The sequence below is a fragment of the Sceloporus occidentalis genome, unplaced genomic scaffold, assembly GCF_023333645.1.
Source record: "Sceloporus occidentalis isolate IW3139 unplaced genomic scaffold, rSceOcc1.0.p SCAF_13, whole genome shotgun sequence".
Classification (NCBI taxonomy): Eukaryota; Metazoa; Chordata; class Lepidosauria; order Squamata; family Phrynosomatidae; genus Sceloporus; species Sceloporus occidentalis.
In genome coordinates this window covers 10,956,068-10,982,921 of record NW_028316993.1, presented here as the reverse complement: position 1 = coordinate 10,982,921, position 26,854 = coordinate 10,956,068, and the positions used below count along the sequence as shown (strand labels likewise).

Genomic DNA, 26,854 nt, shown 5'->3' with positions numbered 1-26,854 from the left:
TTCTTCTCTCTCCCCCCCCCCCTTGATTTTCCTGGGAAGACCAAACTCTAGCAAGTGCCTAGCCTTGAATACAAGACCTTGCAAGGTTTCCCAGAGCTTTTCAAGTTCTATCCCAGCAACTCCCAATAATGCAAGGAGAAGACTCTGTACAGAAAAGCTTTCCCTTGCCTGTATCAACAATGAGGAAGGTAACCATGTCTCTTTTAATTTGCATGTGCATTGCAGAATTAATTCACCTTGACCTCACTTTAGCTGCCATGGCTCCATGCTATGGAGTTCTCTGGGATTTGTCATTTGGAGAGCTATTTGGCCCTTTCTGCCAGAGAGTCCTGGTGCCACAACAAACTACATATGCCAGGATTCCATAGTCTGAATCCAGGACAGTTGAAGCAGTATCAAACTGCATTAATTCCTCTGTGTAGATGCAGCCTGGGAAGACAGCCACCTTTTCCCTATGAGATTCTGAAGTGGGGCATCTTAGGCTGCCCTCCCCAAAATCTGCAAGGAAAGAGGCCAAGGGACAAAGGGACAAATGAGCTAGGAAAGTGCCAAAGTAGATTTTTTAAAAACTGGGGGAGGGGGGACAGGCTTCAAAGTGATGCATGCAATTTCCTCATCCAATTGTGTTTTGAGTAATTTAATTTTAAAAGGACTTTATGGCAGCTTTTACAGAGTTCCCTCCGCCTCCTCAGTTTGCTTCCACTTAAAGCAGCGCTCCCTTTGTTCCAATTTATTATTTTTTTCCTCTATGAATTCATATGTGTTAAAACACTGAAAAGTGATACCTGCCAAAGCTTTCTGCTGCTACTGGTTTTCTAGGATGCTGCTCTGGCTAAGGATTTATTTCCTTTGCTTTGCTTGGTACTTTTCTACAGTGCTACATTCAGAAAGGATGGACAAGAAGGAAGGAAGGAAGGAAGGAAGGAAGGAAGGAAGGAAGGAAGGAAGGGACACCTGCCCTTATAATAACTGCCAAAGTTGTGCAGCTGTTTTGCAATGCAGAAGATCACCTGAATGCATCGCAGACCTCACAGCAACAGGTGCCTTGCTTAATGTTCCTGTGACATGTTGTAAACACAGGAACAAAACACCCGGTTTGTCAAATGGCGCCTGTTTCCACGGCTTGGCATGGGCTGATCCTCATTGCAGAAAGTAAGGGGTGTGAGACAGAAGTGGGGAAAGTGGGGCAGGGGCTCCCTGAGAGGTGGGGAAGAAGGGTAGCCTGGAGTCCCTGTACCAGGAGGAAGGCGAGATATAAATAAATAGAATAATAATAATAGTAATAGTAGTAGTACATTGGGATTATTTATTTATTTATTTATTTATTTATTTATTTCTGACCAAATGACCATCTTTTGGACATCCGGATTCATGTCTCCTGTTTCTTGTCTCGCATTAGTGAGGCTGGTGAATCTACTCCTGGTTTTAGTCTGAATACACTTTAAACCAGCCATCCAAGGTGCCAAACCCTATGCCTTAGGTTCAGCACATTGGACAGCACACCGGCCTCATGTGCTGCTGCTTGTCGGCCCACGGGGTTGGCCTCAGACTAGAGCATCTGAGTCCATGGGATCTGGGTCAGTCAACCCCTGGCTTTGGGAGGTCCCCTGCTCCATTTGGGGTCCATGGCTGGACTTAGGCCGCTGGACTGGGTTGGAGAGAAGAAGGGAAGATGTCTCCAGATTAAGGAAAGAATTCTGCATCTGCAAGGAATGCAAGGTTGGGAGGATGGAGGGGCGCATGGCTGGAACCCCCTTCAAGGTTTGTTGGGTACGATAAGAGGAGACCTTAATCCACCATCACCCCAACCTCATGCCACCATAAAAATGTAAGAAGAGACACGTGGGTCAAGTCAGCCAGCCTCTCATCGATGGCCACAATGGCCCACCATTATGAGACATTCTCTGCAGATTGCTCCAATCTTCTATTAAAGCTGACCCAGTTGGCAAACAACACAATATCTTGTGTCAGTGAGTTCCACAGCTTAACCATGTTTAACCATGTCAAGAAGTCCTGGTTTTTAACTTGTCCAGATTCCTATCTCCATTCACCTTTAGGGAAAAACTGGGGGGGGGGGGGGACATTTTTATGGCAAAAAAATAATTCCAGTATACACAGAAGCAAGAGTTCCATGTTCCTTTTACCTCAATATTTAGAATTCTCACATACCAAAAAAGCAGATCTAACCCTTCATGCATACCGATGAAGCATATCGTGGCTCACAAAAGCTTTCCCCCCTTAATAAATGTGTTAGTCTTTAAGGTGCTACAAACTCTCTGTCTTCTCATGCCGCTCTCTCTCTGGAAACCATAGCAAGGCAAGAGTGCCCCTGAGCATATGTGGCCTGAGTATACGCAGCCCCAGAGCATGGGGCCTTTGTGCTCTGAAATACCAAGTATTCGTGAAGAAAACCTGAATAAATGCATATATTTGGGAAGAGGAGGACTCCTGCCAAGCCCAAGCTGAAACCTTCACACATCCATTCCTTCAGTGGAATGAGCCTAAGAGCCCAGAAGCCAGGAGGAGCCTGCAGCTGTTGGGAGCCTCCCTTCAAAAGGCAGCAAAGTGGGTGAAGGCCAGCTCTGAGCTTCCATTCAAACAACAGCACTGCCACCTCCTGGCCATCTTCATCCAGAAAGAAACCCATCATCACTTCAGTTCCTTGGCCAAGGCCTGGGCAGCAAGAAGGCTGCAAACACCCACCCAACCCACCATTCTCCCCATCTTGCAAAGCCTCTTGCATTACCCCTCTTCTGTGCAACTGTTTAAAACAGCAGCACTTTATGGCTTTATGGTTTCCTCTCGGTTCCATTCTGTGGCATGAAAGCAACGTTGTCTTTCCAAGAATGCTGAACCAGAGGTCCTTTCACACTATACTGTTGTTGTTGTTGTTGTTGTTGTTGTTGTTTGAAGTCCAAGGCTTCCATGGCTGGCACCCATAGTTTTTTTGTGGGTTTTTCAGGCTATGTCTGCCCATGTTCTAGAAGAGTTTATTCCTGATGTTTCGCCAGCATCTTCAGAGAACGCTGTCAAGAATTCTCTCCGATGCTTTGGATGAAGGTGAAATCACACCTAGTTGCACAATGACATATACAGTATTTGGAAGCATGCCCCTTGGCCACAAACATCCCACATATACCTTTCGGGGGCAGTTAAACAACCAAAGAGCTTAATTTTCTCTTCTACATACACACACGCACACTTTGGGATGTGAATGTGAGCAGAGTTACATCCTGGAACTGCACAAGATCCCAGCTTTCAGTGCAAAAAGGCAACCTCTGAGCATTCCTGGTGACAGCAGAGTGATTCTGAGCATATGCAGAGTCCCACAACACCATTTCTGAGCATGCTCCCTCCACAAAGCTGGAGGCTGCTGCTGTCAGGGAAGGGGAGGGAAGACAAAAAATGAAAGTGCTGCTTTGAAGACAGAATACTATAAATACCTGGCCAAAAAGTCTCCTTCCTCTCCTTTATCTGCTCTTTTCAATGTCTGGGGGAGGCCGGCTTCTTCTGAGTTAAGGGGAGCACTTTGATTTTAATTTTATGGCCCAAAGATGAGCAATAAAAGTAAGTTCTCAGCTTCCCTTGAATGCCTGTGACAAAGCAGTAAATGTCTTTGGAAAAAATCTCCCCCCCAAACCGCTGCCACTTGCACAGATTTGGGGAGAGGGAGAGGCTTGCATGTCAAGCGGGTGCAGGAGGCATTTATTCATCTTTCCTACTTCATTACAAGTGAAGCCATGCACAAGCTCTCCAACAAGTTCCCCTGCTAAGAATCCTCTTCCTTAAAAAATGCCTGCAGCCATTCGCTCTGATTTTTGCAAAGGGAAACATATTCACAAACCTCTCTCTCTTTCTTTCTTTCTCTCTCTTCTGAGAAGCCAAGATCTGCTTTCTCAGACTGTCAGAAGCCTAAAGGAAGAGACAGGATTTGCTTCTTTGGTCCAGCAGCAATTACCACCAATGGCCCCGGCTGAGGAAGGGCAATCTGGATGGAAAGCTGAAGAGAAGGCATTTCTCTTCCTCCCTGGTCTGGATGTTGGTTATAAAATAATAGAATCATAGAGTTGGAAGAGACCCCAAGGGCCATCCAGTCCAACCCCCTGCCATGCAGGAACTCTCATTCAAAGCATCCTCATGGACAGATAACCATCCAGCCTCTGTTTAAAGACCTCCAAAGAAGGAGACTCCACCACAATCTCCGAGGAAAGAGTGTGTCCCACTGTCAAACAGCCCTTACTGTCAGGAAGTTCCTCCTAATGTTGAGGTGGAATCTCTTTTCCTGCAGTTTGCATCCATTGCTCTGGGTCCTATTCTCTGGAGCAGCAGAAAGCAAGCTTGTTCCCTCCTCAATATGACTTCCCTTCAAGTATTTAAACAGGACTATCATATCACCTCTTAAACTTCTCTTCTCCAGTCTAAACATCCCCAGCTCCCTAAGTTGTTCCTCACAGGGCTTCATGGTTTCCAGGCCCTTCACCATTTTAGTCACCCTCCTTTGGACACATGGTTCCAGTTTCTCAATGTCCTTTTCGAATTGTGGTGCCCAGAACTGGACACAATATTCCAGGTGGGGCCTGACCACAGCAGAATATAGTGGCACTATTCCTTCCCTTGATCTAAACACTATACATCTATTGATGCAGCCTAGAATCACATTGGCCTTTTTAGCTGCCGCATCACACTGTTGACTAATGTTCAACTTGTGCTCTACTTGGACTCCCAGATCCCTTTCACACATATAAGTCTCCTTAAGCCAGGTGTCCCCCATCCTATATCTGTGCATTTTATTTTTCCACCCTAAGTGCAGTACCTTACATTTATCCGTGTTGAAATTCATTTTGTTAGCTTTGGTCTAGCTTTCTAGTCTAGTCAGATTGTTTTGAATTTTGAATCCTGTCCTCTGGAGTATGATGTTTGCCAGCCCAGCAATGAGAAGCTTGACTGCTGCACTGCATGTCAGCACAGGGCTGCCCTAGGAGACTGTTCAGATGGTCCATCAGGCAAAGTTTGGGGCACTGCTGAGTCTGACATCCTGCTCATTGTCAAGCTCCATCTCCTGCCTGGTGCTGAAGGCCATTTCACACAATAGCAGTAATGTGAGGACAAACAGATTTCCTGGGATGGACTCTACCTGGACCCTTTGCCCCTAGTTTGATACCACAGCAGTGGCTGCTCTGACTAAAACAATAGCACGCATTTCCCATGTCCAGAGGCACACTCCCCGGCAACTTCAGGCACTCCTTGGCTGAATGAAGATGGAACCGGGGTGCAGCTACAGAGGGGCAAATGGGGCTGATATTCCTGCAACCAGGACTCCTGCTGCCCCATTGAAATGTTTCCACTTAGCATGGCAGCCATTTAAAATTTGAGTTTTGACATTCAGGATGGAAGGAGCTTTCAGAAAAGGCTGGTTGGTGTGTGTAACAGCGAAGCTCCTCAGGAAGCCAAGGGAGATTTAAAAAGAAAGAAAGAAAGAAAGAAAGAAAGAAAGAAAGAAAGAAAGAAAGAATTGTGATTCCCCCCCCTAATTAAAACGTTTATCTAATATTGTGACAATAGAAATGCACACGGTGTGACAAAAGCTGTTAATCTAGAGGGCAATTAGTCTCTTTGCAGCTGCCTCTTTCTCACTCGCTCACTTGCTCTGCGTCTCAGAGCCAGAATGGGGGCCCTGGCTGCCATGGTGCCCCAAAGGGACCCTCACAAACACCCCCAGTTTGTTTCAGAGTCCCACCATGATGTTGCATCACAGCAAAGAGAGCTTGCTTGCTGGCCAGATTCTGGGAAAACCCATGAGGCACAAGAGAGCCCAGAGCCACGGATCAGGGACCACATCCCATCCCAGGCTGCCAGTGGATTTGACTGGGAACCCAGCAGAGTGGAAGGTCAAAGCCAGTACTGTCTGCTTCAGAGCATCTTAGGAGGAACCTGTTGCCTGAAGGCTGTTCTGGGGGAGCAGAGGGATCCCCTGGGGATACAGACACTGATTCCATCCCTGGTAGGCCAAGATAGCCATAAAGGGTGGCTATTTCCTCTGGCCTCGGAAGCCACATCCTTCTCCCATGGGCTGAAAGGCTTTGGGGAGAAAGAAGGAAGGGTACTCTGTTTTCTAGGATGGCCAAGTAAAACAAGGAACTTGTGTTTTTAATGGCTATGAAGAGGAGAGCATTTCAGTGGTGTTGCACGCGTGAGCATTCCCTCCAACACAACTGTTAAAGGATTATAGGTACATTGTCCCTTGTTTCATCTGGCATCCCAAATCTTTTAGGGTTTTTTTTCCCTTCCTTCTGAATGATCAGTTATGGGTTGAGAATGCATGAGACCATAGAAAAAGCCCAGTTCTGCTCTCAGTGAAATCCAAAGGGAAGTGGAATAGCTAGACTTCACAGACCAAGGAAGAGAACTGCCTTTCCATCTGAAGGAGAGAGAGATCATCTCAGGCTTCTCTGGATTGAAGTCTCCCCACAGAAGTGTCATCTTAAGAGGTGGGTTTCTGCGGAGGTCTGGGGAGAAGGCGTGGAAGATCTCTGGGGACTCCTAAGGTCCTGGCAACGCAGAGGCCTTTGGGAGCCATGGGTCCAGAACCTGTGGCCATTCATGGTGTTGATGATGGAGAAGAAGAAAAAACAACGGTGGGCCAGGGCAGAGTTGGCTGAGATTAAACCATTATTCCCATCAGCACATATCCTTTCAGATGGAAGACGTGACACCCTCGATCGCAGGGGCATTTTGCTCTCCGCAAAGCAGGCAGGCACAATTCTGGGACGCGGCGGCTGCCTTTATGACAAGCCAAATCTGTGAGATCTGTCTCAAGTCAATTTGGTTTAACAATGGAGTACAATTCTCCCTTTGATGAATGCCTGTTTGCCTTTAATCTATTACAAGCTGATGAGACTTAAAGGAAATGTTCATCTGTCGGAAAAGTGCTCTCTTAAGACACTGCTAAATTTTTGAATTCTTGTACCACTTACAGAATAATTTTCTGGGGATTATTCGGCAGCGTTTCCTGATGTGCTCAGAGCCAGCAGGGCTCCTCTAGGAGACTCTGTAGCCCAGACGGATGGGATCTGTGGTGCGGGCGGGAGGTCCCATCGTCCCCAGACTAGAGGATGGGGATGTTGGTTCCCAGCAACCCCAGAGAAACAGGGAAGAGGGAAGCAGGCTTATTGATCATGTTTGAGGGCAAGATGAGGAGCCAAGGCTGACTATGCTCTATGGGCAGAAGGGCACTGACTTCTCCAGATGTAGAGGGGGTCATGGCGAAATGGTGGGTCAACATGTAGGCAAAGCAAATAGACTGAATGGTTCTACTCTTGTCAGGAACATCAACATGATTGGAGCCCTGTTGGCATCTTGGAGCCAATAACCCCAACTGGGGTTGCCACAACTCCATTGCAAGAGAAGATGTGGGGCAGCAAACTGGGTGTCATTGGAGTTGGCTCTGGCAGACCCTTGGCTTCTTATTTGGGAACATTTAGTTGAAGTGTGTGATAATTTTTCACCATCTCACCCCTCAAACAGGAGTAAGGATTGATCTCTCCCCACTTTTTCATCCATAAGAAAGAAGGGAAGTGTGGGTTTCCAATCCTTTTCCAAGATCTCCTCAGAACCACTTTCTCCTCTAAAGGAGCAAAAGCAGAAGCTAAGCAAAAAAAAACGAGGAAAGATCTGCAAAAATTCCTCACACACACACACACACACACACACACACGTAGGCTATTACAATTACAAGCCATTAATTATGCAATTTAATTAGATAAAGAATATTCATATTTCATTAGTAGTTCCAGCAGATTCCAATTATGTCATTTTCTAGGATGCCTCTCCAGTCCCTAATAAACAGCCACTTAGAATTTTTAAGGAGTGGAGGAGATCTTCTGAAGTTAATTACCTTGAAATTAGCTTAATCACAACTAATTTGAACTTATCCAAAGAACAGCGAAAGGAAAGCAGGGAACGCAGAGAGGCAGCCTCCGGTGGATTCTGCACCAGGACTGCCTTCAGGGGCCTAAACCAGAGCCCCCTTGGAAGGGCTCTCCATGGCCTTCCTCTGAGGCTGAGAGAGTGTGATTTGCCCAAGGCCACTCAGTGGATTTCGGTGGGGATTTGGTCCTTGTCTCTGGGGTCATAGTCCAATGCCCAAAACACTACCCCTCGCTCAAAGCAGAACAGAGGGATATAATTATCTTAAGCCATAGTGGTTGCCAGTTTGGGTGCCCTTCCCAGAAACAGCTTTGGGGTTTATTTAGGGGGTCTCTGCCTAAGAAAGGGGCATGGACAGCTTGGATCTCAAAGAGGGCTACTTTTTCTATGGCTACTGGAGTTCAAATTTGATTAAATGGATTTCACTACTCTTTGTTTTGCAGTTCCCACATGGCCAAAAAAGAGTGATGCCCTGTTCCTGCATCTTAACTGGCAACAGAAGAACAATTTAAGACAAAATGTGGGCCCACAACTCTACCATCGTCATTTATTCTTCTCCTGTAGGATTTTTAATGCCTTTGCCCAATGAAGAAGCCAGTGGAGTTTCCAAAGCTTGCATGATGTATTTTGTGCTCTTTTTAGTTGGCTTCATGAAGTTGACCTGGTGCTGCTTGTGGATCTTGGATTCTGTTTTATGTTGCTTTGGGCCAGCATGTGTAGTGGCTAGAGTGCTGAACTATGGAGGCCCAGGGTTCAAATCCATGCTCAGCCATGGAAACCCACTGGGAAACCTTGGGCAAGTCCCACTCTCTCAGTCCCATTAGAGTCCTCTGAAAAAATCTTGCTAGGAAAATGCCATAATAGGGTCACCATAACTCAGGAACGACTTGAAAACACCCAACAACAACAACAACGGCTTTGGAGTTGCTTTTTCTAATGCCCATATGGACTCTTTGCCACCCAGAGCCTTCCTTGAGAAGACAAAGGAAGACTATGCTGGCAGAATGGGAAATCTCCACTGCAGCCGCCTCCTTTTCCTTGTTCACTATCAGAGATGTGCTGGGTCTGGGGGGTGGAAGAGGCACATGGGAGACCTCTTTTCCTCCCAGAGGGTGGGATGGCATCTCTTCCCATTTCTGCTCAGAACCTTGTTGTCATCTGTATATGCAGCACGATTTGTGTCAGGGAAACAAGCCTGCAAATGCAGTCACCTGGGATGAGTTTCCGCGAGGTAATTCTTCCTTATTTCTTCTAAAATAGAGAAAGAAAGAGCAAGCGAGAGACTGTTTAAACCACTCTGCTTGGGTCTGACGGCAAAGAAAATTGTTGTTGTGACAGATTCAAAGGATGCTTTTGTGTATTCATTCAGGACTGATCTGGAGTCTCTCTCTCTCTTTGGCGGAGCGTCTGCATTTTAGCCGGATGGAAAACAAGTGCAGAGAGGAAGAAGCACACCTTCAGGGCTGGACCTGGGCCTGAAGCATCTTGTGGGTGGAGGGGGCCTCCATCCCCAACTGCCAGGTCCAGGCTTCAGAGAAACCTTCCATCCTTTGACTCCATCTCTCCTCTTTCCTGGAAGGAGGCATGCCTTCCTCCATCACTGTCCAGAAGGCCAAGCCTGGGTCTGGAGCAGCCAGATGTGAAGCTCCTTCCTTCTGGGGGAAAGACCCCTGCAGCTTGAGTCTCCTTCCCAGAACATGGCCACCTTTAAAGGAAAGGGAAGGTACCAAAGAGCTGAAGGATGGGTGTCTTTGGGTGGAGACAGGGATGGGGGGTTGACATTAAAGACACCTGGGCTGGAGTCTCATTGGTGTCCTCCACCTCTGTAAGTTCCCTTACATATGCAGCTATGCTTCTTTTTGGAAGGAAGTATTCAGTTCATGGCTGCATAAGCAGAATCCTGCAAGGATGACCTTTTTACAGGGGTCTTGGTCGTGTTGTTGGTCCCACTAGAGTGCAGCCACTGCATCAATGGGATTTACCTACATCTTGGTCGTGAGGCATTTACAGAGGACACCAACAGGATCCCAGTGTGTAACTGCATGCCTCTGTCCCTCACTCTTCCTCCTTATTCCTTTTGGTCTTCAACCTCTTCCTTCTCATTGCTGCACCATCAAACGGTGAGACAATATCCATCCCCTGCTTTTTTTGGCTTATGAAAATATGCAAACCACACAACGCACTACAACAAAACAACAGCAGCACCAGCAGCAATGCAGAGCTGATGCTGGACCTCATGATAGGCCTGAGGGAAGGTGGCTGACCAGTGGGGAGGTTAGGGACCACTACTGCCCCATTTCTACAGGGCAACCCACAGCCTTCCTTTCTCTGTTACAATGTGATAAAAGAGCCATTAGACGATGGGAGGAGGGTCTCTGTTCCACCAGCAATTAGGGCTGCTAATTCCTGCCCCTGGCAGCTCTCGAGCCCTGAAAGGGGGCACCACCAGCCAACTGCCATCATAAATAAGACACAAGGATGGAGAAAGGTGAAGGCAGAAACCCTCCGAGAGCTCATTAGCCGGTACTCCTTGCCAACTGATGTCTCCTGGTCTTTCAGCTCAGCTCTGTTCTGCATGAGGATAAGGGGGAGGGGCTGCCCAGAGATTTGGAGGTGGAGAGAGGGGTGCAGGCATGATGTTTCTGCAAAAGGATGGCGAGCGAGGCTGAGGAGGCAGCAAGGGCCCTTGGGAGGCCTAGGAATGGGAAGGGAATGTGGATGGAAATGGCCTCCTCCACAGTGATCCTCTCATGCCTTTCTTCTACCCAAACTGAGCATCTGTCAGGAAAGAAGCCCCCTTCCCTGGCCTTTCCCTTCTTTTCCATGGCACTCCCCCATAGAAGGCACCCCCTCCCATAGAAGGCTCCCTGAGATGGGAGCCCAGCTTGGCCTAAGCACCTTGGACAGCCCCAAGACTCAAATCCCTTTGGGTTTCATCCATGTTGGGAGCCCCTTGCCATGGACCCAGCTCCTCTGCCTCTGCTGCTCCCTTCGGCCATCGCCAACACTTGGGAGGGTGACACTTTGGCCATTTGGCTGAAAAGGATGCCTTCCGTTAAAATGTCTCCCCCGTTGAATCAAGGTCAGGAAGAAAGCTTTCCCAGAGAAGTCTTTTGAGCTATTTAGCCTTATCTGTCAGAGGGTTCTGGTGCCACTACAAATCCCAGAATTCCATAGGATGGAGCCATGACAGTTAAAGTGGTGACAAACTGCATTAATTCTACAGTGCAGATGAGGCCAGAGGAGCCTCCTCTATGGACTCCCAGGTTGGGACTTTTTAAAGAGATGCCTCTGTCCTCCCTTCCTTCCTTCCTTCCTCCCTTCCTTCTCTTTGTACATCTCCTCCCTCCTCACCACATCCTTCTAATTCCACCAAACCCAAACGCCGCCCTCCTGTTAATTGCTTTATTCTTCATCTTTGTGAATGCCATTAAGCAAACAAACCAAAAAGTGCCACACATAACAATTTTAATTTTAAAAGCCAACTTGTTTGTTTCATATTGAAATTCCCCGGCCTGCGCTGCCCCACAGAAAACAGCTGCAATCCCATTTTAGTGAGATTTTTCTTTTTTAAAAAAATAACCAATTTCTTTGTGATGATTTTAAAAACAGATAAAGGATAAAAGAAGGCAGGGAGAATGGGCCCACTCTGTAAAAATGCAAAAGGGAGATAAATTCTGTGAATAAAGGGATAAAAAAGGGGTGGGGAGTGAAAACATCGCCATTTTTACATTTATTTTTCCCCCAGATATCTTGCTTGTTAATTTTCTTAGGCTAAGCGTCAGGTGTTTCATGGATTAATCCAGGTGTTTGAAGAGGGACTGCTATCTTTTCTCTGTCAATCCCCCCAATCTGATATTGTTTCCCCCCAATACTTGACCCCCAAGATCATCAGCATTCAGGGGTCCTGCTCCCTCCAAGGGCCAAGGGTTGCCAAGGGTCAACCCTGACCGCTAGCTGGACGATCCCAAGGCTCTTTTTCTGGCCCAGCTTTTGTGGCCCAGTCCACTTTTGACAGTGCCTGGGCTGACCTTTCTCTGCCTACAAACACAAACACACACATACACAATGCACACCAGATCCCCATCCGCCCATATTCAACAATCTGATGCAAGAGCTGAGCAATTCCTTGTTCTTTTATGGGGATTTCTCCCTCTTTCCCTCCCCTTCCTTTTCTCTCTCTCTCTCTCTCTGGCTGCCATTTTAAAAGGTCATTTAATTATGATTACGAAGAATTTATACAAACGACTGGAAAGTGTCCTAAAGTCCGAAGCAAGGATTATGAGTTTAATGTATTTGCTGATGGTTTGTGTGTGCGTATGTGCTTTAATGTGCTAAAGGCTGAGGATTGTTTTATTACCAAAAAAGCGGGATACAAATAAAAGTTTTATTACTTATTTATTCGAGGGAATCAATCTTGACCGGTCCTGAGGTTTCCCTCCCAGCACTCTGCCCCACTTGGACCCCAGACAGATAGCGGTCAGGATGCTTAGTAAATCACTCTGTGTGCCTCTACTCTGCAGAGTTATAGCATTTTGATACCACTTTAATTCCTTTGGAGATTTCTGGGACCTGTAGTTCCACAAGATACTAGGGATTTTCTAGGAAGGACAGTGCTAGAGCTCTCTGGCAGATAACTCTAGATCCCAGGATTCCAAGGGAAAGAGGCATCTCTTGCCACTGGCCTCCCTTCTCCTGGTATTTCCCTCCAGAGAAAAGAATCAAAGCCCTGCCATAGAGGGAGATGGAGCTGCAGACTCCAATCCCTCCTTCTTCTGGCCATCCACCCGGCTCCCCTGACCCCAGAACTGACCCCCTTCAACCAACAGAAGGCAGAGAGACGGAGCTGCGGACTCAGAATGGACCAGAGGATCCAGGGATGGGGACTGACCATTTCTTGACGGGTGGCCAATGGCAGGCAGAGTTCTTAGCATGGCATCAACAAAGGGTCAGTGGCGTCCCCGTCCCTGGTGTCGCATGGTGCAGGGAGAGGAGGTGGCAGCCAAAAAGGTGCACTCGGCCCTCTTCTTCACCATACCGGTCAAGGTCTCCTCATGAGGAGGTTTTCACTACCACCACAAACCCAGAAGGGGAGCAGCAGGAGGAGAGCCTGGGTGGGTGTCACTCCAATTCTGGGACCCCGGTGAGGTCCACACTCCCCGCACCCTCCTGGTGATGCACTGCTAAGGCTGCAACCTGGCTGGGACATCAGGGCATCTCAGCCCATCACAGGCTGAGGCTTTGTGGAAGCAAAGGTAGAGATTGTCCAGAAAAGGCCCCTTAGCAGTGCTGGGGATGGGTCTCCCGGTCTTCCCTTGGTGTTTCCCTAGCAGCATCTCCCTCCACCCAGAAGGAAGCCCCAGAAAAAGAGCCAAAGGCCCCTTCTGTGGTGCCGCAGCGCCACCTTGTGGGTCTCACCATCATTGGCATCCTCCTGGGCCTCCTTTCTGGCTTTCTTTCAGGGCCAGTCTTTCATGTTTTCAGACAGATCTGTACCCTCCATCTTTGAAGAGACTTTCCATTTCACCTTGGTACTTTTGGCATCTTGAGTCCATGAGTGGCTTACAAGTCAGAGAGAAAATCTTGCAAGGGATGGACAAATGAACTGGAGGAGGAAAATGTAAAAGGGCAGTTAACAAGTCAGCTCCTGGAAGGCAGAATAACACCACAATGCTAAATTTTAAAATGCTTTACTGTTTTAATGGAGTCCGGCTGCTGAAGGGAAAGGCATTGCTTTGCTTCTCTTCTTCACCATCATCTTCCTGAATCTCCCAGTGTTTCTGACATTATATTGCTTTGTGTTGCTGGGAATCGTTCTGTTTGTCTCACTGAAACTGCAGGACAGCAAACACTGGGAAGGGTTGGATGCACCCGCTGCCCTGTATTATGCCCTGTTTAACAGGCTGTATACCATCTGTTTAACTGGCTTGTTTCCATGCTAGGGCTGCCAGGTTGTGGGGAAAGAGGACCCCCTGAGTCCTCCCGCCGTCAAAGGACCAGTGGTCCCCGAAAGAGGAGGCCTGGAGGGTGCCCTGCCTGCCCTTCCAAGGAACCAGGAAGAAGGAGGAGGCCTGGCTGTCTGCTTTCGTCAGGGCAAGTACCTGGCTTAGGCAAATCTTCCAGGTTGCACAAAGGGATTTGCATAGAGGCCAGGTGTGTTCCCAGAGGAATTCTCCCCCACAGCCAGCCCCAAGGCAGGGAAAGAGGGAGGAATGGGGGATTCCTCTGGGGCCCCCTTTGCCAAGGAACAGCAAGGCCAGGCTCCCTCTCTGGGTGCCCACCTTCCCTGTCCACCTCTGGGACATTCAGCACGAAGGCCCTTTGACCTCAGGCTCAGTTTAAGGGGGGTTTGTCCCCATGCTCAGCTGCAAATCTCTTCCAAGGAGGATGACCAAGATGGTCAAAGGTCTGGAAAGCAAGCAAGCCCTGTAAACATTTGAAGGGACGTTGAGTAGAAGATGGAGCCTGCTTGTCTTCTGCTCCTCCAGGAGACATGGGCCAAAGGATTGGGCTTAGAAGAAAGGAGATTCCATGTAAATATCAGGAAGCACTTGAAGGCGGTGGGCTCTCCATTTTTGGAGGACTCTAAGCAGAGGTTGGGTGGGCATCTCTCAGGAGTATTTTGGTTGTGTATTCCTGCATGGCCCTTGGGGTCCCTTACAACACTAGGATTCTGTGAAGCCTCTGAGTGCAATAATGCTCTTCTGGTTGAGGACAAAAGGCCCACAGCCCTGGAGGCCAAAGTTGATATATCAGGACCAGATGGCACCAGATCCTAAATGATCATGGAAGCTAAGCTGGGTCAGGCTTGGTTAGTCCTCGGGTGGGGAGACAAGGAATACCAAGTGCTATAGTCTGTGCTTCAGAAGAAGGCAAAGGCAACCCGCCTCTGACAATTCATTGCCCCCCCCCCCAAAAAAAAACCTATGAAATTCATGGGGTCACCTAAGTCCTCCAGAGACAAGTTGAAGGCAAACATGCACAGCTAAACATTCAACTCCATGAAAGGAGCCTAAAAGGACGGTGGGGACCCCAAATATTCCCAGCCTGGCGGAGCAGTGGGACTATCTGGCCGGAGGGTGGGCACTGGCTTTGGCCACAAGACCCCTGCCCTGAGCCCTGGCCAGGACACTGCCAAGCCAGGACCCCCAAGGCCCAGGACCATGGGGCTCCCCTTGCAGTTCTGCCCTGAAGCTGGGCCTGGTTGGGCCTGGCTGGGAGGAAACCCCAGAAGGGAAGGCTGGGGCTCTGGGCTGGAAGGAGCCCTGGCCCAGAGAATGGCCCCGCTGCCCCTGTGCCAGCCTGGGTTGGCAGCTGGACCCAAATGGCCCACAAGAGGCCCTGAAGGGGGGGTGCCTTCTCTGCCTGTGGGGGCTTCTCCAAGCAGGACCAGGGAGAGAGGCCCCAAGGCTGCAGCCAGGGGCCCATGGCTCAGTCTGGCTTTGGCCTCGGTTGCTGATCCCTTCAGGACCCCTCCGGGATGTTCCCAGTCTGCCCTTTCCGTCCGGTTGGGTCCATTCCTGCTCTCCTTATCCGCTTGCTTCCCTGCTCAGCTCTGGCCTCCAGACGCTGCAGTTCTGGCTGGGACTGAGGAGGAGGGGCACCTTTGGGGCTGACCTGGGGGGCTTGGCCTCCCCCTCCTCCGCCTCTTTCTTGGGCCAAAGAAGGAGGGGAAGGAGGCCCCGGAAAAAGGGGGGAACGGGGGTTCTTGTTTGGAGCAAAGTCTTCGTTCGGAACCCCGGAGTGAGGGAGGGAGGGAGGGAGGAAGGAAAGAGAGGGAGGGAGGGAGGGAGGGAGGGAGAGGAAGGAAGGAAGGAAGGAAGGAAGGAAGGAAGGAAGGAAGGAAGGAAAGAGAGGGAGGGAGGGAGGGAGGGAGGGAGGGAGGGAGGGAGGAAAGAGAGGGAGGGAGGGAGGAAGGGAGGGAGAGGAAGGAAGGAAGGAAGGAAGGAAAGAGAGGGAGGGAGGGAGGAAGGGAGGGAGAGGAAGGAAGGAAGGAAGGAAGGAAGGAAGGAAGGAAGGAAGGAAGGAAAGAGAGGGAGGGAGGGAGGGAGGGAGGGAGGGAGGGAGGGAGGGAGGGAGAGGAAGGAAGGAAGGAAGGAAAGAGAGGGAGGGAGGGAGGGAGGGAGGAAGGAAGGAAGGAAAGAGAGGGAGGGAGGAAGGGAGGGAGGGAGAGGAAGGAAGGAAGGAAGGAAGGAAAGAGAGGGAGGGAGGGAGGGAGGGAGGGAGAGGAAGGAAGGAAGGAAGGAAGGAAGGAAGGAAGGAAGGAAAGAGAGGGAGGGAGGGAGGGAGGGAGGGAGGGAGGAAAGAGAGGGAGGGAGGGAGGAAGGGAGGGAGAGGAAGGAAGGAAGGAAGGAAGGAAAGAGAGGGAGGGAGGGAGGAAGGGAGGGAGAGGAAGGAAGGAAGGAAGGAAGGAAGGAAGGAAGGAAAGAGAGGGAGGGAGGGAGGGAGGGAGGGAGGGAGGGAGGGAGGAAGGGAGGGAGAGGAAGGAAGGAAGGAAGGAAGGAAAGAGAGGGAGGGAGGGAGGGAGGGAGGAAGGAAGGAAGGAAAGAGAGGGAGGGAGGAAGGGAGGGAGGGAGAGGAAGGAAGGAAGGAAGGAAGGAAAGAGAGGGAGGGAGGGAGGGAGGGAGGGAGGGAGGGAGAGGAAGGAAGGAAGGAAAGAGAGGGAGGGAGGGAGGGAGGGAGGGAGGGAGGGAGGAAAGAGAGGGAGGAAGGAAGGATGGAAAGAGAGGGAGGGAGGGAGGGAGGGAGGGAGGGAGGGAGGGAAGGGAAGAAGGAAGGAAGGAAAGAGAGAGAGGGAGGGAGGGAGAGAGGGAGCGAGGGAGGGAGGGAGGGAGGGGAAGGAAGGAAGGAGAGGGAGGGAGGGAGGAAGGAGAGGGAGGGAGAGGGAGGAAGGAGGGAGGGAAGGAGGGAGGAAGGAGGGAGGGAGGGAGGGAGGAGAGGGAGGGAGAGGAAGGAAGGAGGGAGGGAAGGAGGGAGGAAGGAGGGAGGGAGGGAGGAGAGGGAGGAAGAGGAAGGAAGGAGAGGGAGGGAAGGAGGGAGGGAGGAGGGGGCTGCCGGTGGGGCGGGGAGCGGGGCCGGGCTTCCCGGGGCTCTTCCCTTCGTGGCTCCTCCGCCTCCGGGCCGCCCTCCCTGGCTGCCTCCCCGGAGCAGGCAGAGGCAGAGGCAAGCTCCCATGGCGGCTCCTCCTGGCCGCCCCGCCGCCCGCTGAGGCCCCGAGGAAGGAGGCAGGAGCCCGGAGAGTTGGGCTGGGAGCGAGGCCGGCCCTCCTCCTCCTCCTCCTGCTGGGCTGAGGGAGAGGGCCAAGAGGATGCGGCGGAGGCTGGGCAGCCCGTCCTTGGCCTCGGCGGAGGGGCCTGGCTCTGGCTTCGAGAGCGGCTACCTGAGCCTTCCGGGCCCCGAGGAGGAGGAAGGCGAAGAGGAGGAAGGCGAAGAGGAGGAGGAGGAGGAGGAGGAGGCCCGGCTGAAGGTGGACTTTTTCCGGAAGCTGGGCTACTCGGCGCGGGAGGTGGAGGGCGTCCTCCAGAAGCACGGCTGGGCCGCCGACACCAACACGGTCCTCGGGGAGCTGGTCCGCCAAGGGGCCCCCGGCGAGAAGGAGAAGAAGGAGGCCCAGGGAGGCCAGGCCAAGGGCCCCGAGGGCCAGCGGAGGAGGAGGAGGAGGAGGAAGGAGGAGCAGGAGGAGCAGCAGCAGGGGGAAAGCCCCCCGGGAAAGGCCCCCGCCGAGGGCAGCCAAGAGGGAGAAGGAGGCCAGCAGGAGGAGGAGGAGGAGGAGGAGGAAGGCCGGCGGCGGCGGGAGAGGGAAGCCGGCCAGGAGGCCCCGGCCCCCGAGGAGCTCCGTCCCGTCGTCATCGACGGCAGCAACGTGGCCATGAGGTACTTTGGGGGGCAGGGGATGGGGGGGTGCCCCTGAGCATCACCAAGCTGCCCAGGGTCTTCTCCTTCCTCCCCCGGAGCCTTGGAAGCCTCCTTGCAGCAGGAAAAGCTTCTCCTCTTCTTTTGCAACAGGAAAAGGATGCCAGGTCTCCCCCCCAAAACATCACAGTCAAGTCATTGAAGAAAGGCCCCTAGCAGTGCAAAAGTAACAGGCTGCAACATGTCTGACCCAAAAGGCGCTGAGCCTGTGTTGCCCCCCTCTGTCTGGTGCTGAAATGCAACTCCCATCAGCCCCCGGACAGCATGGAGATGGCAGTCAGGAATGCTGGGAGTTGCAATCCAGCAGTAAGCAGAGAGCTGTGTGGTTCCTTGCCCCAGGTCCCTCTGGCGCATGGAGAGGGACCATGCCCATCGCCCACCAGGCCCAACTTTGTGCCCAGGAACTTTGTGACTAGCAGCCCCCCCCCCCCCCATAAGGAGACAAGGCCCAAGGAAGGGCACAGGGGGGTCCAGGTCTACCCTGCAGTGGTCAAGGCAGGCAGAGCCAAAGGGCAAGGGTCAGCTGGCCTGAGCTTAGTGGCCGGAGTGGGGACACTTCTGCCCCTTGGCCAGTTTCGGAGCCACTGCAGAAGGGAGAGAGCTTGAAATGAATGTTTTTAGCACTCTTGTTCATTGCTTCTAAACATCATTTGAACTGGATTTGGTGTCAAAAACTGACATTGGGTTCCAGACCGTTTAAAATGAGTGAACAGATTGGGAGAGCCAGCCTGGCATAGTGGTTTGAGCGTTGAACTCTGACTCTGGAGACCAGGTTTTGGCTCCCCAGTTCGGCCATGAAACCAGTTGAAGGGGGTCCTGGGACGACTGGGGCCAAGTGGGCTCCTTGCAAGAGGAGGGTCTGGATTCTGAGTCCTCCAAGGAAAGCCACCCAAGAAGGCCTTTGACTCTCAGGGAAGTGCAGGCAGAGTCTTTCTTTCTTTCTTTCTTTCTTTCTTTCTCTCTCTCTCTCTCTCTTTCCTTCCTTCCTTCAGCTTCTGGGGAGAGGCTGCCCTTCCTGGCCCAGTCTGGGCTTTTCTAGTTATTCTGTGTCCCTTCCAGGCCCAGGAGGGGATTCCCGCCCCCGCCTTCCTGCCTCCCTCCTCCTTCCCCTGGATTGACATTTGCAGCAGCAGCCATGATGATGATGATGATTATAATGAGGATGATATGCAAATCTGGGCTGGATGGATAGGGAGGAAGGAGGCCCAGACTTCCTTCTAAGGGAAACTTTCTTCGTCGGCACAGTGGTTGCCACATTGCTGCGCAGACAGGCCTCTCCTCTGAGCAAGCCATGGCAGAGGGACTCTCTGGGGAAAGCGCATGCAAATAATGTTAAGGGGAGGAGAGAGGCGGCACGAATGGGGCCTTTGGGTTTCGACAGTTGCTGAGTTCACCTCTTGGGTGTCTTGCATTTCTTAATCACAACTTTCCACTTTCAGGAAGTTCTAGTTTAGGAGGGTTTGGAGAGTTCAGGGGAAGGAGCACATGGCGCATGGCGCATGGGACGGCTGGCTCTGGTTAGAGGTGTCATACTCCTGGAAATATTGAAGCTCTTGCGGGACAGACAGCTTTAGTAAAATTCTGTTTTAGCCCTCCTTTGTCGATTGAAGATCACTTTGTTACTTTAGGGGCATCAAATGCATTACCTCCAGTTTAGTTTGGCATAAAATTGTAGTGTTTGAAATATGGAAAGTACAGTAGCATCCAAGATCCACAAAACAGCAATATGGGTTTTGCACATAATACATGTTGGAAGATTTCAAGGCTTCGCTGGCTTCATCGTCAGGTAAAGCTTGCAACGTGAATTTTTGTACATTTCAGTTGTTTTGTGGGTTTTGGAAGTTATTGTACCTTTGCTACTTGGCCCTGGATAGGTTTTCTGAAATATTAAAAGTGTAGACAATAACAACAAATAGACGCTACTTTTAAACATGTTGGGTTTTTTTGTTACAAATGGTGTTACAACATCCGGAACTGTAAGGAACCTCTTTGGTTTTGCAAATTGAGGAGGAGGGGAAGGAAATAGTATTACAAAAAGGTTGGTATGAGCAAAGTTTCTTGTGGTCAGCCAGGCTTCAAAAGTGTCCCTGAGAAAGGAACTAAAAAGAGGAAAGAAGGCCAGGCACTGCAAGGAAATCATGCACTGTTCATAATCTTTCATCAAACTCTTTCTGTTACATACCTTTTGGAAATAATCGGGAGAGGCAAATAGGTTAACATATGGCCATTAACATCTTATTTGTCTTTCAAATATGCCATCATTCTTACATTTTCTAAATTTTCCAGAAAAGTGTAGTTTCCCCCTTTCTTCTGTGTCTTTTACTGGGCTTTTGCACATGGAGTTGCAGGCATTTTGAGAAGTCAGTTTGGTTCTGCATTTGGGAACACTTTTGGGCCACCAGCGGCAAGTGATGCTCAGAGGTGGCATTTGTGGCGCTATGTCCCTCCCAGTCACAATCCTGTGCCTCCGGCGTTCCAGGAGTATTGCCTCTGTGCAGCCTGAGAGTCACTGCCACAGATGTCCTTCATGTTCAATTTTAGATGCTGGGAGGCAGGAGAAGGAAAAGCACACTCTGCACATGCTCAGGTGTTGTTCTCATTCTTCGCCTGTTGTGACCAATTCCAAAGCAGGTTCCAAAATCTGCTGCGTCCGTGCAGGAACACATTTCGCCCCAAGCACCGGGAGGGAAGGCCTGTCCTGGGCGCGGCAGATTCCTTCCCTGTGATGAACACCATGCAGGCAGGAACAGAGCGTCCCACCTGCAAAGAGGGTTGTTTTCCTTTTTGTAGCTGGGAGGGAGGGGCAGGAATTCCCTTGGCAACTCATTCAGGTTGAGGTCATTTCGGGCCAGCTCTGCCTTCCCTTCTCTGCACCTTAAGTGCCAGGCTGCCTTGTGCTGATCGGAACAGGAAGAGAAGAAAAGGGGAGCGGAGAGGAGTTTTTTCTCCCCAGCGAGGCTGAGCTCTCTCCAGCAAAAGGAGGACTGGGTATCCCAGGCACTTGGGTGTGCCTGACCTCTGACCTTTCGGAGCCCACAGAAAGCACGCTCCTGGTGTTTACTTTTGCAAAAACTCAGTGCAGAGGAACTGCACTTAAAACACACACACATACAGAGTGTGTGTATTTATTGACTGCTACCATGGACTAAACAGGCCTACATACCCGGAAGGCACCATATTTCCGACCTGATTTCTGAAACTCTAAATCCTCGGAGGGGAAACCCTGTCCCACTCCCCACAGTTCCTAGCAATTGGCTGGTATCTGACCAAAGTCAGGCTTTTGGTGAGGAGGGAGGAGGTGGCAAAGAGCCACCGAGGAAGGATCTGGGGCCAAGGTGCGCGAGCAGTTGCTGCGTCAAATCCCCCAAAGTTTGGATGAGAGGGCATCCATGTCATCATCTGACACCCCACCCCCTCCCCTTCCCCAGTTTAGCTGAAGGGCAGCTGGATTTTCCAGCAAAGGCGTATTACTAGCCTTAATCCAATTATAATCCAAAATTACATGGTAAATTGGCCTTTAAGACCCATTAGCTTTACAAAAGACCTGATGCTGGTAGAGATTTTAAAAGTGCTAGAAACTGTTGTAAGACAACTGAGCTGCCTGCATTTTAGACTCCCTTGGGGGCAAGGCCATGTGCGGACGAGGGTTTAGCACTAAAGTGCTGGACTGGGGTGGGCCTGAGTCCAACCCTCTTGCAAAGGGTTGTGCAGCCCCTTCCTCTGGAGTGTGAAGTTGTCCCTTCCTGTCCTGTGTCTGAGGGCTTCCCAGGGCAAACATACTCAAACTGTGACATCCCCCAATCCCTTTCTTTGCAGCCACGGGGACAAAGATGTCTTCTCCTGCCGGGGCATCCTGCTGGCAGTGAACTGGTTCCTTGATCGAGGACACATGGACATCACCGTCTTCGTGCCGTCCTGGAGGAAAGAGCACCCGAGGCCTGATGTGCCCATTGCAGGTAAGGCACTGAAGCAGGTGCTAGCACTGCAAAGGAGGCCTCAGTCCTGCAGCAGTAGCACCTATACACTGTGAGTGGACACCAGGGGGACCTCTTCAGTGGCGCTCTGGTGATGAGACCCACAGGGCACGGGGGAGGCACACCTTCAGGACCTTTGGCCAGGGAAACCCCCTCACTCCCAGTACTGGGAAAGTCCTCCTTAGGTTGCTGTGAACATTTCCTTTTGATTTTCTAAAAGCAAATATTGCCTCTTTGGTAAATCTTTCCCTGGATTGAGAATTCTGTGTTGTATTTTTAGCAAGTCTCGCCAGTTTGGATTCAGGGGGTGGGTGGGCTTGGCATTGCTTATCCAGAGATGGGAGAAAAGCTAGAAGTGTAGAGGAAACAAAGCTGTGTCACTCTGTGTGGCATCTTGGCGGAGGCAGAGGGTGCAGGGAGGGCAGGCTTTGCATTTGGCAGAGTGCGGAAGGAAATGCTGAGGACTTATCTAGGTCAGGTGCGTGTGCGGATGTCTCCCCGGCCACCACTGCCACTTCCAGCCTGGGGGAGTAACAGTGTTCTTTGCTCATCCATTCATTCTTGCATAGATAGAAGACATGCATTCTTTTTTTTAAAAAAATGCAAATGTGTCTTGAGCACTGCAGTAGAGGGGTGGGTGACCTGGCTGTTGCCTCCTCTTCTTGCAGACCAGGACATCCTCTTTGACCTGGAGAGGAGGAAGATCATCGTCTTCACGCCTTCCCGGCGGGTCGGGGGCAAACGGGTGGTCTGCTACGATGACCGCTTCATTGTCAAACTGGCCTACGAGTCAGACGGCATCGTGGTTTCCAATGACACCTACCGGGACCTGCAGACGGAGCGGCCCGAGTGGAAGAAGTTCATTGAGGAGCGCCTGCTGATGTATTCCTTTGTCAATGACAAGTGCGTCCCGCAATGACTATTGGGCTGGGGAGGAAGGCTTGGCCTGGTCAAGGGTCCCGGAGAAGAAGAGTTGGGGGAGCCCCACTTCCTCACAGAGAAAGGAGAAGGCCCTGAGCCAGGCACACCTAGTATTAAATGGGTCCCTGATCAGCAGTCACTCCCATAAGAATAACTAGATTCTCAGTAGAGAATATGGAATGAATTCTACTGGCAGCCATGTACCACAACTCACATTTTAAAATAGGATTTTGCATTCTGGGTGCTGCTGCTTGCCAGTTCTTAGCTCAATGCAGAAGCAAAGGGGTCTGGCTCCCACCAGTTTGGTAGCCCCATAAACCTACTTGCCCACAGACACCTAGTGAGGAGACTCTGTGGACCAAGGAGCCAACTTCCCTATACCCCATGAAGGAAAGCAAAACCCCACTGCACCTCCTTTGCCCCAAGGATGGGCATCACACACACAGCCTCTGAGCATAAGCACACACACCCCTCCAAAAAAAACCTACTGCCACTGCATCTATAGGGCAGGGGCAGTGCTGGGAGTAAGAGGGCCGTTGTGGTCTGCAAAGGATGCTGTCCTTGATAGGAATGCTTTCTGTCTCCTTCCAGGTTCATGCCTCCTGATGACCCTCTCGGGCGCCATGGACCCAGCCTGGACAACTTTCTGAGAAAGAAGCCGTTGGCTCCCGAGCACAAGAAGCAACAGTGTCCCTATGGTGAGGCTGTCTGGACCCCTTGGAATCCCTCCATTTCCTTGTAGGGATAGAGCTGGCATGTTGGTCCTGCATGGCAGGCAGTTGGTGAGACAGCCCTTGCAGACCCTCCCCAGCTCTAAGTCTCAATGATTCTGTGTCACCAGGTTGTGCTATCTACTTGGACGGCAGAATACTTTGCAGTACATTGTAGCCATCCGTCCCTGTACTGCAAATACTCATTTCTTAAAACCATAAGTGAATGCCTGGCTACATTTTGGGTGTTGTTGGGGTCATTGGCATTCTTGCCAGTCTGTGTTACCCCCAAAGGCTGGCAGAACACAGGCTCCTGGACCTGCTGGCATTGCCCACCCCTTCCCCGCTCTCCATCCCATCCGGGTGTTGCATGGGGTCAGCAGTGGCCAGAATGCAGCTAGGCCTTCTCAGCATTGTTCCCCAAACTGGAAAATCCCCATAGATAACATTGCCCCCCCCCCCTCGGTTCTCTCTGTAGGCAAGAAGTGCACCTATGGCATCAAGTGCAAGTTCTACCACCCAGAGCGGCTTAATCAGGTCCAGCGCTCCGTTGCAGATGAGCTCCGTGCCAATGCCAGGCTCTCTCCCACCCGGAGTGCCCCCAAAGAGGAGAGGATGAGCCGTCGGCCCCCTCAGGGGGAGTCCCTGGCCCCCGAGGGCAGTGAGAAGCTCCCCTTGCAAAAGACCCTCTTGGCTGAGAAGAGAAGCTCAACTCGTAAAGGCAGGCTTGGAGATAGCCAGCCCCACTTGCCCAAAGTGGCGGGCAGTGTACCTCCCATGGGCAGCCCCACTGGCAAGAAGGGCAGCAGCAGCAGTGGCCAGTACCGGCCTCCGGATTGGTACCAACCACCTCCGGCCTCTCCCTGTATGGACTCCCTGGCCTGTGTCTCTCAGGACCGCCTCGACTCTGGACTTGGCTCCCTGGAGGGCCAGCTGTCCGAAATGTGGCCAGGAGGCCCTTCAGCACCTCACAGCCACTACTCCCACCAGGAGCCACCAGCAGTGGGCAGTTACCGGGGCCCAGGGCCCAGCTACCAGCACTCCTTTGGCCCCGAGTCCGGCAGCTACCACCCCTACCAGCCCCAGGACTACCACCGGCCCCTCTCGGCCTCCAGCGCCGGCTTCTTGCCGTACGGTCCAGAGTTACCCTCAGGCCAGGCTCCTCCACCCCACTCCTTTTCCGGGTACGCCATACCCGCAGACTCTTCTATGGCCTCGATGCGGAAGTACTGGTCAGAGCCAGCCTACCAGCCTGCACCCAGAGCCCACCAAGACCTACTGAGGGCCCCACAGGTGGCCTATGGCGAAAACCCTCCCTCTTGCCCCTGGCCTGCCCCAGACCGCTTTGCTGAGGAGCGAGCAAAGGTCCACGTCAAGCTCTGTGGGATCTTCCACCCTCATCTGGTGGACGCAGTCATGCGCCGCTTCCCACACCTCCTGGACCCACAGCAGCTGGCGGCCGAAATCCTCACCTACAAGTCGCAGAACCCCAGAGTGTGAAGTGCAGAGGCCGGGAGCCTCGTGTTCCCCATGCAAATGGCCTTCCCAGGGACCCAGGTGGCATTTTTCACAGCGGGCAGGAGCCTCTCTTCTCCTGTTGATGGCGTGGGGGGTGGGAGAGGGGGCAGGCTCCTGGGGGCTGAGGAAGGACAAAAGTGGCCTGGAAACACATGGGCCCTCAGCCAGAATCCTGCTACTGGCTCCCTCTTGCAGAAGCAAAACCTCTACGTTCCCTCCAAAGTTGCAGAAGTGGAGTTGTGTCTATCCACTTCTGCATGCAGGCGTGTGTTGTGCGCTGCACATTTTCACACACGCAGATTTGGTTGTACATTAGGTTGTGCAATATCAAACCCACTTACGGGGGTAGGCATAACCCCATCAACATAAAGTCACCTTCGGTCTCCACAACAAGAGCATCTTGGCCCTTCTTCCCAGGCCGCTCTTTCTCTTTGGATGGGGCCGCAGTGATCCCAAAGGTTGGGGCTCCCCAATATCTCTGGGGGGCAGCCCTGGAAATGATGCCAGGGAGGAGGGTGGCAAGGTTTTGGCAAAGCATCCCCTGCCTGTTTAAAGTTGTCCTTCTTACCAAGGTGGCTTTGGTTCCAGAAACAGGGTCCTCCCTGCCACTCCTGCCCTCTGCAGCTGAGGAGGACCCTTTGCTGCCCTCCTCTCTTTGCATGGGGGGGGGGGACAGGAGCTGCTCCCTTGGTAGCCCAACTGTGCCTCTCCGTAACCCAATCCACTCCATGCAGGGCTGTAGGAAGGGGTCTCTCTCTCTCTCTCTCTCTCTCTCTCTCTCTCTCTTTCGATTTGCAAAGAGAGAGGAAAACTGTATGTAGTTTGTACTCCTCTTAAATGGCTCAGTCATGATGACTGGTAAGTCCGGTGTTAACGGTTCTAGAGCCTTTCGGTAATGAATCTGTAACAATTGACACTGGTTCCTGCCCTCTTTGTTGTAATAATAAGTGCGTGATTCGCTCGCAGGCCAGGAGCAATTGATCCTGTTGATGCATATTGTATCCTCCTGTATACGTATTATGTATTCTCTTTTAAGAGGTCCGTCGCGTGGCTGTAAGGCAAGGGTCTCCAGGGGGACGGTGGCAGTGGGAAGGGCCAGGGGTGACCCCAGGGTCTTCCCTCCGCCATTGTCCAAGGGGACAGATCCGCCACGCTTAGCACCGTGTGCTGCAGAGACCACTCGGACCGGTAAGGAAAAAATATAAAACCACATGTGCCTAGTCAAGATGATGCATCACACAGCTGTGATGTTTTCATGTTAGTAAGCAAAATGCTTCTTAATGATAAGTAGTAGTTTAATCTTAAATGACTTTTGCACATTTTGTACCTTCGAGGAGAGAAAGGTTTGTAAAGGGATGGTATGTTTTTGACAAGGCATTCCCTTGGTGGTGCTGGTTTTCCACTATTCTGCCCTGCTCAGAATGGCTCTCCTAGCACTGAAAGCTAACTTTGCAAAAAAGAACAATTAGCTGGAATGTTTCACTCCTCGGAAAGTGCTAAATGCATGTGCAACATTAATAATTATTAACTTTTTTAAAAAAAATCTCTTTCTAAAGCAGTAACTGACTGTTTTGCACAAATAAAAGGCTCTATTTGCTCACGTTACTCATTGTCTTTTTGTCCTTTTAATTTTCAGGAGCAACTGCTCAAGGCCCCTGGGAGAAAGGGGAGGAGAGGGTGAAGCGGGCCCTGTATGTGGATAATGTCATTAGGAGACTACTGACCATTTCCCACCCAACCCCAATTCCCCTGCCAACCCCAAGGAGGAATTAGTCATAACAAGAACAACAGAAGTGACATCTTTTTGGCCAGGATATGAATGAAAAAGTAAGGGAGGAAGAAGGGCATCAAGAAGGGGGGGTGCCCTGGTTTAGGGGACGGTGGGTGGGGGAA

General features: G+C 51.3%; 1 protein-coding gene across 1 annotated transcript; it reads left to right on the top strand.

Moving 5' to 3' along the window:
- The first annotated feature begins 17,056 nt into the window (after positions 1-17,056).
- ZC3H12A (zinc finger CCCH-type containing 12A) lies at positions 17,057-26,554 on the top strand. The gene is made up of 5 exons (XM_089478769.1): positions 17,057-17,799; positions 21,655-21,794; positions 22,481-22,715; positions 23,325-23,431; positions 23,922-26,554. Exons 1-5 carry the CDS (start codon positions 17,234-17,236, stop codon positions 24,941-24,943), a joined length of 2,070 nt encoding a protein of 689 aa, XP_089334895.1. The 5' UTR covers positions 17,057-17,233; the 3' UTR covers positions 24,944-26,554.
- The last annotated feature ends 300 nt before the right edge of the window (positions 26,555-26,854 follow it).

Excerpts from the sequence above, each read along its gene's own strand:
- ZC3H12A (XM_089478769.1), top strand. The coding sequence starts at position 17,234 with ATGCGGCGGAGGCTGGGCAGCCCGTCCTTGGCCTCGGCGGAGGGGCCT. Across the intron at positions 17,800-21,654 it reads GGCAGCAACGTGGCCATGAG|CCACGGGGACAAAGATGTCT; the intron begins GTACTTTGGGGG and ends CTTTCTTTGCAG. Across the intron at positions 22,716-23,324 it reads TATTCCTTTGTCAATGACAA|GTTCATGCCTCCTGATGACC; the intron begins GTGCGTCCCGCA and ends GTCTCCTTCCAG.